This window comes from Jaculus jaculus, chromosome X (assembly GCF_020740685.1).
Source record: "Jaculus jaculus isolate mJacJac1 chromosome X, mJacJac1.mat.Y.cur, whole genome shotgun sequence".
In the NCBI taxonomy this organism is placed as follows: domain Eukaryota; kingdom Metazoa; phylum Chordata; class Mammalia; order Rodentia; family Dipodidae; genus Jaculus; species Jaculus jaculus.
This window is the reverse complement of record NC_059125.1, coordinates 79,614,733-79,628,620: the sequence shown is the minus strand read 5'-3', so window position 1 is coordinate 79,628,620 and position 13,888 is coordinate 79,614,733. Positions and strand designations below refer to the sequence as shown.

General features: G+C 38.2%; 1 protein-coding gene across 1 annotated transcript; it reads left to right on the top strand.

Moving 5' to 3' along the window:
• Window positions 1-13,025: 13,025 nt before the first annotated feature.
• On the top strand, window positions 13,026-13,244 carry LOC101605159 (protein kish-A-like). The gene has a single exon (XM_045140006.1). It carries the CDS (start codon window positions 13,026-13,028, stop codon window positions 13,242-13,244), a length of 219 nt encoding a protein of 72 aa, XP_044995941.1.
• Window positions 13,245-13,888: the final 644 nt, after the last annotated feature.

Sequence of the window (13,888 nt, the reverse complement as noted above, 5' to 3'; positions counted from 1 at the left end):
TAGCTGGGCATGGTGGCACATGCCTTTAATCCCAGCACTTGGGAGGCAGAGGTAGGAAGATTGCCATAGATGACAGAGTTAATTCCAGGTCAGCCTGGACCAGAGTGAAACCCTACCTCGAAAAACCACAAAAAAAGAACAGCAAGAGTGATCTGGTTCTGCTCACACAGTATGCTAGACTAATCAACAACCAGGGCTGCCCTCCCCGCCACCAAACACACTTCCTCTAGCAAGGCTTCACCTCTCAAACACTTTATCATCTGGGAGCTAAGTAGAAATCTGAAACAAAAACACCTGAGGCATATATATTCAAACCACCACAATTTGGTAATCCTTCTCACTCTTTACTCTTTGTTCCTTTCATCTACCTAAATTGCTGTATGTATCTCTATTTATCTCTATCTCTAATTCAATCTGTTTCTTTCATCTCTCTGTCTCCTTAGGTTATGATATTCAATCTCCCTATTTGAATTTATATAACAGAAAATCATATATTTTGTGCCACTTGTGTTCACAGATGCCCAGAAAAGTGCTTAGCCAAAGCATACATAGGTGCATGTGTGCACATATGCATACATTCGCACATGCACATGCACACACACACACACACACACACACACACACACACACACTCAAAGATGGCATTATATGGGAAATTCATATATGGAAATTCATAACTAACATCACATGAAAGTGGCAAAAGAAAATCACTAAAACAAAAGGTAATGATAAAATTTAAAATAAACCCAAACTTCAAATAAATAAAAAAAACGGTTAAGTACAGCACCTTTTTTCTGCATCCTGCCAGCTGAAGGTGGATGGTCTTCTCTTCCATCTTGTTCAAACGTGTTGCATCCAGAGGGACTGAAGGACATTTGCTCAAGGATACTGTATTTATACTCTGTACACCTTTTCTTTCTGGACCAGAATCAACTTGTGAATACCTTCAGCATTGTAGCCTGTTGGGATGCATAGATTTTCACATTGTCCATAGAACCCTAGTTTATGCATCTTGGGGTGGCTAATATCTAAACCAAGGTGGGTCTTTTAAGTGTGTTGGGGCTGAGGGAGACAGGTGAAGCATGATGTCCATTATTTAAGTACGTGTCAAGGGGTATCTGCTCAGTATAAGCACCACACCAGAAGAAGGATTTGCAGGGTATGTCCAATAAGCCTGAGCTGTAGAGATCTGAGTCTTAGAGTGTAAGACTATATGGCTGAATACAAAGTTCCCTGGTGGCACGAATGGAACTTTCCAATTTCTTGCATTTCAAGAGGGTAAACAACTAAGGAACCTTTCACCATCTGGGGCTCCCATTGTCAGATCTTCTCATAGTGTCTGTAAACATCCCTCACCTGTTGCAACACTGATCTTATCTTCTCTCACTCTGTGGCAGATTGAATTTTCTCTGTTTGACTTGTGATTATTGCTTGGTATAAGAACCACAGGGCAGTTGAGTAGTAAATGGTAAGTTCCCTCTTAAGATGGCAAATGGTCATAGCACTCTCAGATAGGGTTGTGAAAAAATGCCTTCCTATCTGCTGCTGACCCACTGCTGAAGAATCAATGGCTCAAAAGAACCCACAACTGGGTTCAAAACTGCAAGAACTATGGGCTTATTCTACAAATAAGACTGTATGTCTCTTTTACCAAGGCTACCTATTTTACCTTTTAGTTCACTTTATTTTTTTTTAATTTTTTTTTTTAATTTATTTGAGAGCGACAGACATAGAGAGAAAGACAGATAGAGGGAGAGAGAGAATGGGCGCGCCAGGGCTTCCAGCCTCTGCAAACGAACTCCAGACGCGAGCGCCCCCTTGTGCATCTGGCTAACGTGGGACCTGCAGAACCGAGCCTTGAACGGGGGTCATTAGGTTTCACAGGCAAGCGCTTAACCGCTAAGCCATCTCTCCAGCCCTCACTTTATTTTTCCTGAGGTACAGTATAACTCTAGGTCAGGCTGGAATTCCCTATGTACTTTGAGAGTGGCCTCTAACTCACAGTGATACCCCTACCTCTGCCTCCCAGGTACTGGGATTAAAGCCATGTGCCACCATGCCCAGCTTCTTTTTTATATATAATTTTATTAACAACTTCCATGATTATATAAAAAATCCTATAATAATACCTTCTCCCCCCACTTTCCCCTTGGAAATCCCATTCTCCATCATATCCCCTCCCCATCTCAATCAGTCTCTCTTTTATTTTCATGTGATGATCTTTTCCTCCTATTATGATGGTCTTGTGAAGGTAGTGTCAGGCACTATGTGGTAATGGATATCCAGGCAATTTTGTGTCTGGGGGAGCATGTGGTAAGGAATTCTACCCTTCCTTTGGCTCTTACATTCTTTACTCCACCTCTTCCACAATAGACCCTGAACATTGGAAGGTAGGTGTGCTAGAGATATTGCAGCTTTTTTGTTTTTTAACCTTTGAGATGAGTGTTCTGCTTCTCCTTTCAACGTGAGGGAGCTTTCTAGAAGCTGGAGCTCTGTACTAAGTGCTACTTGGGCTGGGTTTCTTCCTTGTTTCTCAACACTTTTCAGCTGTCCTGAATCACCCAATGGTGATTCTAATGCTCTTCCACTGTATTTGGAAATAGAGCCCATTATTTTTATTATTATTATTATTTATTTATTTATTTGAGAGCGACAGACACAGAGAGAAAGACAGATAGAGGGAGAGAGAGAGAATGGGCATGCCAGGGCTTCCAGCCTCTGCAAACGAACTCCAGACGCGTGCGCCCCCTTGTGCATCTGGCTAACGTGGAACCTGGGTAACCGAGCCTCGAACTAGGGTCCTTAGGCTTCACAGGCAAGAGCTTAACCACTAAGCCATCTCTCCAGCCCCCCATTATTTTTTAATGCATACTTTTCTTATTACTGAACCACAAAGGGAAGCTTCTAGCATGTCTTCTTACCATAGCTCTATCATGATTTTTTAAAATGATTCAGTGTTATTTGATATTTATATCAGTTTCATACCTAATAACATGATATGTATTGCTGTTCAGAAATATTTTATATCTAATTAATTATAAGTTATTACTAGAAATAGTATCATTAAAGTCATTTTTATGAAATATAGAAGGTGATAATACTCTGATAATATTTTGTCATGTTATAAAGCAATTTTTTTCACTTCAACTAATCTGTCATTAAGGCAAGTCAGAAGAAGTAAGGGTTTTCAAATATCCAACTTCTTAACCAAATGGGGACCATGTGATTGACTTGAATGTGAGAGTTGTAAAAAATTTGACAACAGTAAATGTCACTCCTGTGGCATCTCATGAGTTCACTGTAGCTTTGGTTCTGAATGTACAGCATACATACTTTGTACTGCATATACCATCACACCATTCCATACCAAGGATTGCTGACTGAAACACTACTTTTTATTAATTAATTTTTTTTATTAACTAGTTTTGTACTCAGTGAATATAGTCAAGTTGGTACTATTCTTAGGCTCGTCCATGTCCTATCCCCTCCCCCTGGCCCCTCCTTGTTGAGGTATATTGGTCATGCATTGTGGAGTTAGCCCATACTTATGGGTAAGAGAGTTGTCTCTACATATCATGACCCAATCTGTGGCTCAGGCATTCTTTTGCCCTTCTCTTCCACAAAATTTTCCTGAGCCATGTTGGGTTCATTTTGGGTCTGCTCCAGTGATGAGGTGTTGGGAGCCTCTGTGTCTCTGGATATCTGATTTAGTAGGAGTTAATTGTTCTCTGTGTTGATCTCCTTCACCATTGTGCTGGTACCCAGTTCACCAAGAAAGCAGCACCCTTGCTTGATTCCCCAATTATTCTTAGTTTCGGCTGGGGCCCTTTTGAGGTGTGATGGGTTGGTTTTCTCCTTAGGACCTGCGTCTATCTGAAAAAGAGAAGCAGATTCTCCAACAGAGAGTAAAGTTAGCACCATACAAATGGGAAAACCTTTATGTTTTTATAGAGCATTTAATAGGTAGAGGTCCTTGTGTAGCCCACAGATTGTGGTAGCTTAATAATGGAGAGTGGGCTTATGTTTGGATCTGGTTCTGAATTGTTTCCCAGCTCCTTCTATGGGTTCTGTTCCACTGAGCAAATCAATTAGCCAAATCAAGAGGGGTTGGTTTCCCACCATGGCTGTGTGCCACTATGGCACTTGTGTGAGCTTCACAACAGGTTATTTGCTGCTAAGTAGGTTAGACAATGAGTTGCATGGAAAGATATTGGTCATTTTCCCCCGATTGCCCATGCAGCATCTTCTGGCACTAGGGGTGCTGACTGTCTGTGGACTAATGCTCTTCCAGCTTCCAGCCATGTCATTCCATTTTATGTGTCAACGGCATATGGTGTCTTCAGCAGCAGGGTCTTTCCACTGACTTTGGTGGGTCATCAATTACTCTGACAGAAATCTGTCACTCTTTTAGGAAACCTTGTAGGTCTCTCTGATCAAAAGCTCATTGTGGATGATAGCCACATGCTGATACTTGGAGTTACAGGTCAGTGCCCACTAAAAGAAGGAAGAAAAAGATAACTAATATTAAATAGTTAGAGAGAAGAGAGTGAGAGAGAGAGAGAAGCTGTAAAAGATTAAGGTCAGCCTTCATTGCACCATCTCCAGTGTCTTGTGGGTCAGGTGTTCTTTCTAAGGTCCTGGTGATGGGTCAACCATTTGGTCTGCCTTTTAGGGTGTAGAATTTTATGATACCATTGCCATTTGGGTCTAGATTTGTATCCCCCACCCCTTCTCTTGCCCTCCCTTCCCTCCCCACCTTGGGCAGATTCAGGTTATATGCTGTAGATGAGTGAGACAATGTGGTGATTATCTTTCTGTGATTGGGTGAGTTCACTGAGAATGATCTGTTCCAGGTTCAACCATTTTTCTTCAAATTCCATTGTGTCATTTTTTCTCACTGCTGTTTAGAATTCCATTGTGTAGATATACCACATCTTAGTTATCCATTCTTCTAATGATGGACATCTGGGTTGATTCCAGCTCTTAGCTATTATGAACTGAGCTGCTATAAACATTGTTGAGCAAATCTCTCTGGACTAAGGTTTAAAGGTTTTAGGGTAGGTGCCTAGTAATGGAATAACTGGGTCTGTTGGTAACTCTATAATCAGCTTTTGTAGGAGTCTCTATATTGTTTTCCAAACTGGTTGTACCATCTTACATTCCCACCAAGAGTGTATGAGGGTTCCTATTTCTCCACATCCTCACCAGCATTTATTTTCATTGGATTTTTTGATGTTTGCTATCCTTACTGGTATAAGGTGGAATCTCATAGTTCTCATGAAATACTTCTTTTGATTCAAGATTTATCATGTTATGAATTGTAGTGTTTTGTCATACATATAGAATTTTCTGCTATTATAGAAAACTAAGGGATTAGTTACAGCAAATAACAACTATTAAAATCTTCACACTATCATTCTTCATCATGTAAGGATCAAATTGGTTCATCTTTGGATTATGTTGAGCTAGAATGTTTGAATTTAAAAGCTACTGCTTGAGGGGATGGAGAGATGGCTCACTGGTTAATAGTGCTTGCATGAAAAGTTTTCTAGCCTATCTTCAATTCCCCAGTACCCATAAGAATCCATGTGCAAAATGACATATGCATCTCTAGTTAGAACATCCTACAACAATGAAAGGTGGAGCCATGAGAATCCTAAGCTCACAGACCAGATAGTAAGATGTTTGTTACAATGGAAAGAGACCATGTCTCAAAGAAAGTGGGTCACTGACACTGCAAAGTTATTCTTCGACCTGCACATATGTGTTGTGACATAAATTTACACACACACACACACACACACACACACACACACATACACCCCCACCCCCCATGCACACTTGCACACACACATGCACTATAATATTTTAAAAAATTAAACAGCAACAGAAGCCTAGTGGTTGATTTTTTAACTTGAGGTTCATAGAAAAAATATCCATAGGTGAATCAGTGCTTGGGATTAGGACAAAATTTCAAACAATTTCTAAAATGGCCTTAAACATATTTCTGGTATTTTGTTTATGTATTTATAGCATGCAGTGATGAGTATAAAATCCAAACATGAATCAATTCTAAAAATTTGAAGATTCTCTATGCCCTGCAGTATCAAATATTCAGGTCATGTTAGTAAGCATATTTGCTTTTAATTTTGATTGGTGATACAAAGCAAACAAGCTAAAAAATTATTTTAAAGTAAATTTCTTTGTGACTTTTATCAGCATATCTATTTTATAGATATCTATACTAGTAGTTGTACAAAACTTTCTCTGGTGAAAAGGGATTATAACTGGGAAAAACATAAACCCTGACCTAAGATATGCCTTGGTCACACAAGTGAAAAGATAGCCTGCATTTTCTGACACTGGGCATTACAGGAAAGTGAAATGGCAGCTAAGCTTTGATAGGAAATGTGAGATTGCTGGTATAGTCACAAAATATATTTTCCTTTTTCTTTTCCAAAGCTCTGGGAACAAATCACCTCAAAGTTACCCTTGGGTAGGGATCATGATGACAGTATGAAAAGAGGGATGGAGAGAGCTTTGGTTTATGTTCTAAAATTGTTCTCAAATCCATCTCATAGTAAAGATAGAGAAATTTCTGCTTGCTCAAACACTGAGTATCTGACTGGTGAGCTCATCTGATAGTTGCAACAACTTGAGAAACTTTTGAATTATAAACTGTGTTATTTACCTTTTCATCATTGTAATGGAATACATGTCATAATTAATTTAGAAGGAGGAAAGGCTTACTTGGGACCACAGATTTGTACATTTCATTCCATGAATCTTTTGTGCCATTGCTTTTAGGCTTGGGTTGAGAAAGTATATGATGAGGAAATTGAAACATTATTCTTATCATGAGCTTGCATAACAGAAAAGAAGTGCTTGGATCTATCTACTCCCTTAATGATTATGTACTCAATGACTGGAAGACCTCTCAAAAGGCCAAATATCTTATAACTATCTGCTTCCTTCAAGTACTACCATGGGTAGTTTGAACATATGTCCTGAATAGCTTCAGTTTTTTTTTTTTTTTTTTTTTTTTTTTTTTTACTATTATTAAGTTTAAACTCCATGCTGAAGTTTTCAGTAGCTTGCTGGAGGGGGCTTTTCACTGAGACTGATCTGAATTCCATCCCCAAAGGTGGATAGAGAGCAGTTAGAGCTCTGGGGATCCTGATTACTGCTGATTCATGTTTACTTGCTGCTTATTTTTGTTTTTTGATGGTTTTCTTTTATCTCTGTCTCTGTGTTTGGATATATGGAAGTAAGAAGCTTCTTCTGCCATTGATGGAACTCCCCTTGGATCTGTAAGCTTTAAACAAATACTCTCATCCCATAAACTGTGTTTTATTGGATGCTTGTCCCAGCAATGAGGAGCAGACTACAAAAGCCAGGAACCCAACTTTTAATACATAAAATAAGAGCCACAGCTAGACAAATGGAGATATCTAAAACTATCAGAATCAAGTTATAAATGATTGAGGAAAAAGAATGTTAGAATTCTGCATAAACCATGCCTAAACTATGGATTGATTTATGCCAGCATTGGAAAGCACATTTTTTAAAATCACATCACAGTGCCTTATAATAGGACCTGACAAATCACATTCCAAAAATAACCACAAGTATATACCAAATGTCTAACATAATGATAAAGTTTGTCTGCACCAGAAAACCACAGCAAATTGAACATCTTATACTGATCACCAATTAGATGAACAGGGAAGAGAGAAAAATAATTTGAAATGCTTAGTAATCCTAAAATCTAATTATCTAAAGAAGATTTTTCTTTGCTGGCTTGCTCTAGGGATTGAACCCATGGCTTTATGTATGTCATGTACATGAGACACTTAAAGAGATAAAATTTAGATCAATATTCATATATTGTACATAGAGTTCTAAACATAGAGTTATTCAGCTTTTATTCTTTATCAGAGTCAAAGGAGATAAAGCTATGTGCAGTGCTTTTTTGGTAACACTGGTAGAGCAAATTAATGATAGAAACATTTTTCTGTGACGAAATGTATAACCTAACTGTCATATCTTGGAAACTTGTCAGAATTTATTATTAAATAATTAGTCAGGAAAGAAGATCAAGTTTGAATTAGTAGAGTGTCTATGGATACTACATTGATTTGAAGGTAAATGCCCACCATAGTCTCATGTGTTTGTTTTTAAGGCTTCTACTTAGTCCACAGCAGGTGGAGCACTGCTGGAGGGGGTGTATCACTAAAAGTGAATCTTGGGCCTAGCCTTACTATGTGTTCAGAGCCAACTCATACTTGCTGTTTTCTTTGTGCTGTAGATATGCGAGGCTGTGAGCCTGTTGCTTTTCAATGTCATGATGAAATTTCCCCTCAAAACTATAAGCCCGAAATAAACATTTTCCTTCAATAGGCTGGGTCTGGTCATATTTTCTTCCAAAGCAATGCAAAAGTAACTGCTACAAATACTAATTCTTGTATTATGGCAATCAGTGGAATCATCACTTTGAAAATTTCTTAATTTAAAAAAAAATTAGGGGCTGGAGCCATGACTTAGTGGTTAAGGCACTTGTCTGCGAAAACAAAGGACCCAGGTTCAACTCCCTAGGTCCCATGTAAGCCAGATAAATAAGATGACACATGCATCTGGAGTTTGTTTGCAGTGGCTGGAGGACCTGATGCATCCATTCTATCTCTCTCTTTCGCTCTTCTTTGCCTCTTTATCTTTCTCTCCCTCCCCCTCTTTCTCAAACAAATAAATAAAAATACTTAAAAAATATAAACATAATTAAGACATCATTTTAATTTGCAGTTAATTCCTTACTACAGAGCTTGAATTTTTTTTTATTTCTTCATTTAGGTCACTTATGTGGACATGTACTTTTTTGTGAGAGTAATATTTGGTTTTCTCAAGGCATCTGCCTACAAGGCCATTATTTTTGGTTAAATTTCTTCATTACAGAATTACTTTTTTTTTCATTTATGACTTTGAGTGATTATTTACAAGTTCTTTATTATCTTTGCAACTGCTGTTTCAACATAAGCAGGTAAAATGGCTGCATAGAAATAACACCAGTCTAGCCTAGGGAGGGATTTAAGTAAAACCACAGAAAACTACACTCTTTTTCCAAAAAAGTGAAGGTGTATAGGTTTTTATTGGCCATAGTGGAGAAGCAAGAGAGACTAAGATCTGAAAGGAGAAAACTGGAGAGAATCCCATTGAGGTGCTTGCGGACATGGACCTGATCTGTGTTGGTCTTTGTGGATTAATGTACCCACCAGTACCCAGCTGCAGGAACAGATTGAAAACAAGTATACTGTCCAACATCATCAGCCTCCTTGCAAAGTCAAACAACCGGAAAGGGAGATAGAAGAGATTAGATAAGGACCTGCTGAAGGGAGACAGGAGGGACCAGCTGAGCAATTTCAGTACAAATCCAGGCTTCGTGCACTCTGCCATTCCCCAGCTGGTAGAACGGGAACCATCTAGAGAACACATACAGCTCCTGGTGGCATGGCATCCAGCACAGCTGTCAGAACACTAGATTCACAACACAACAAGGAGGAATCAGGGTGGGCACTCAGCATTTGTGAGATTGGTAGCCAACCCAAAAGGTAACAAGGCCAACTGATTAAAAAAAAAATACATAGTCCTGCACTGGAAGTACTAATCATACTAAACTCCCTTTCCATGTCAGGGAAAGTTATGGATTACATATTCTTGCTGGGCTTTATCATTCTCAATTAAACTGTATTTGGGGGTTGACTGTTGTTGCATTTGATGCTTTCAGATTCGTAGAGCCATTGTTTTTATCTTCTATCATTACTAGTGGTAGGGTATGATCCAGACCCAGGCTGACTTGGAACCCATTTCAGAACCGAAACTCAACCTCCAAGATGACAGGATTAAGGGAGTAGAGCAACATATACCCTTAGGGATTTTGGTTTTAGAAGGTTATCTGTTAGTTTTAATCCCCACACTTGCATACTCTGTGCTGGTTTTTATTGAATGTGTATGTTGCTCAGTTGAATTTTAGAAATTTCCAGTAAATTGCTTCACCAAGCCCACTAAAATACTTGAATAGCAAGTAAACTCAACACCTAGGTTTACTTCTTCAGTTAGATTGAAATACAAGAGCTACACTTGGAACCTTAAACTCATACTCTGAAGGTACATAATGTTGGATTTCCAAATCTGAGAGAAACACAGATAAGTAGAAAACCCAAGCATCAAGTAAACTCAGGATGCAAAAATCACTATTTTATAATACAAGAAACCCAAAAGAATCAAGACAATACAAGTACAAAAATGAGCCCCAATGAGACTGTTTGAGATGAAATGTTTGACAAAGATTTAAAAAAAATAAAAAGCCCTGATACTGAAAACCTACAACAGGGGTAGACATGATCCCTAGGGGTGTTATGTCTTGCTGTCTAACTAAATGTACATACTATGCCCATCAAACTGCTCAATGTTCATACCTCTCTCTCTCTCTCTCTCTCTCTCTCTCTCTCTCTCTCTCTCTCTATATATATATATATATATATATATATATATATAATATATATATATATATATATTATATATATATATATTTCTTTTTTGTTTTTCGAGGTAGGGTTTCACTCTGGTCCAGGCTGACCTGGAATTAACTCTGTAGTCTCAGGGTGGCTTTGAACTCATGGCAATCCTCCTACCTCTGCCTCCCGAGTGCTGGGATTAAAGGCATGTGCCACCACACCCGGCCATACCCATATATTAATGCTACTCTCACTTTTCATAAAGAACCTTCTCTTTTCAGATGGGAGTGACTCTGGGATGACCCAGAAGGCATAATGGTGCTGGGAAGAAGTGATAGTGGAGTGCTCAGTACTGCAATACCTCTATCACATCTTCCAAGGCTCAGGGTCCATTGCAGAAGAGGTGGAAGAAAGAATGCAAGAGCCAAAGGAAGGGTAGGACTCCTTACAATGTGCTCCTCCAGACACAAAATGACCTGGATATCCATGATGTCACAGTGCCTGACACTACCTACAGAAGACTATCATAATAGGAGGATAAAGGTCATGACATTAAAATAAGAGAGACTGATTTAGACAGGGAGGGGATATTATGGAGAGGGGAGTTTATAAGTGGAAAGTGGGTGGAGGGAGGATGTTACTATTGGGTATTATTTACAATCATGGAAGTTAATAAAATATAAATTAATTTAAAAAGATTTTATCTCTACTCAAAGAAATCAAAGGAGAAATCAAAAGAATCAAAGAAGGAAACAAAGCAAATAAAGAAGAAAAAAACTCCTGAAGGAATTTTAAGAGAACACAGGAAACCAGCTTAAGGAAATAAAGAGGTCATTATAAGATACAAGTAAGGAAATGGAAATACTGAAGAAAAAAACAGCAGAAACACAAGCACTGAAAAACACAGTTAGTCAAATAAAAAACTCACCAGTAATATGGTTTTACCAGTAGAATGGATGAAGGAGAGAATGGAATATCTAAACTGGAAGAACAGGTGTCAGATCTAATACAGTCCAAAAAAGAGAAAGACAAGTTAATAGGAAGGTATTAGTTAATAGAAAGTTAACAGGAATCAGAATTTCAAGATATCTGGGACACTATGAAAAGATCAAACATAAAAATTCAGGGTATAGTAGAAGGAGTAGAATTTCAATCCAGAGGCTAAGTAGGTGTTTTCAACAAAAAATAATAGAAGAAAATTTTCTCCAAATTTTAACAGAATTTCCAGTGCAGATAGAGGAAGCTTTTAGAACACAAAACAGACAAATCCTAGAAAGAACCTTTCTTCACCATGTCATGATTAAACTAGTAAATATGCATACCAAGGAAAATATATTGAAAGAAGTTATAGGGAAAAACCAAGATACTTATAAAGGCAAGCCCATCAAAATAATTGCAGATTACCCAACAAAAACTTCAAAAGCCAGAAGGGCTTGGGATGATGTATTCTATGTTCTCAAAGATAGCAACTGTTAACCAAGAATACTTTATCCAGCAAAGCTCTCTATCTAAATTGAAGGAGAAATAATAATATTACACAACAAAAACAGTCTAAAGGAATTTATGACAATTGAGCCAGCTCTACAGAAAGCACTTGAAGGAATCTCTCAGACTGAAGAGAAAGCAAAACACATACATGAAGAAATAGGAAAAAAGTAAACCATACTCAAATAACACTTAAAACAAGAGAGCAAAGGGAAATAGGAAGCACTATAAAACAAGAAGAATGGCAAGAATAAATACATATCTTTCAATAATAACTCTTAATATTAATGGCCTGAATGCCCCAACCAAAAGACATAGGTTTGCAGACTGGATTAAAATGCAGGATCTTTCTGTTTGTTGCCTCCAGGAAATTCATCTCTCAATAAAAGATAGACACTGTCTTATGGTGAAAGGGTGGAAAATGGTATTCCAAGTAAATAATGCCTAGGAAACAAGCAAGAGGTGATACCCTAATATCCGACAGAATAAACTTCAAACCAACATTAATGAGGAAAGAAGTAAGGCCACATTATACTGATTAAAGGAACACTCCAACAGGAGAACATTATAACCCAAAATGTATATGCACATAACTTGGGGCTCCAGATTTCATCAAACTCTATTAGACTTAAGGTCACAGATAACACCAAACACAATTTTAGTGGGTGACTTCAAGACCCCACTCTCATCAATTGAAAGGTAATCCCTGTAAAAAATAAACAGAGAGACATGTGGACTAAATGATGCCATAGAATAAATAGACATAACAGATATCTACAGAACATTCCATCCAAATGCTATAGAATATACATTTTTCTCACAAGCGCATGGAACATTCTCCAAAATAGACCATGTAATAGGACACAAAGCAAATTTAACAAATACAGGATAATTGAAATAATCCCTTGTACTCTGTCTGACCACAATGGGATTAAACTACAAATAAGCAACAACAAACAACAACAACAATAAAAACTAGCTTCCGCTGCGGGCCTGGAAGGGTGATGTGTCTGGGGCTCCACTGGTATCACTATGTCTGCCATTTTCAATTTCCAGAGTCTGCTTACTCTCATCTTGCTGCTTATATGTACATGTGCTTACATCCGGTCCTTGGCACCCAGCATCTTGGACAGAAATAAGACTGGATTGTTGGGGATATTTTGGAAATGTGCCAGAATTGGTGAACAAAAAAGTCCATATGTCACAGTGTGCTGGGTAGTGATGGCCTTCAGCCTCCTTTTCATGCAGTAGCCTGGAAAAAGTGACACTTGAATTTCTATCATATTTCACTATAAACAAGGACTTGTCTTCCGAAATAGTGGGGAGAATGGTTAACCCATTTATCTCTGCACATTGGATGAGATAACTTTCCAGATGCTGTTATCTATGTCCGTGTTATTGGACCAATGAGCTGTATAAATAATTAAGATGCAACTATTTAATACAGAGTTTGAGAGCCTGTAACAATTACCTTCAGCGCTGTTAGTCAGTATGACATTTTGCAAATGTGCTTCTGTTTTGAAGTAAGGTAGCTTACAGGCACATTGTAGCAACAAAATTGGGAATTGACTCCATTCCTTACTGGGACTTGGAAATGACACATCTCTACAGAATGGCTATGGAGAAAAAAACTTTTTCCTGTTATGGATTGCATTTATATTACTAATTTTGCTTTTCACCTGACCACACTTTTATCCTTAACCAGAATGCCTCTACTCTTAGGAAATTCTGCAGTTTATTTCAGGTTTTTAAAATATTTAAAACAAACCAGGCATGGTGGCATATGCCTTTAATCCCAGTACTTAGGAGGCTGAGGTCGTAGGATCAGCATGAATTTGAGGCCAGCTTAGATCTACAGAATGAGTTCCAGGTCATCCTGGGCTAGAGTGAGACCC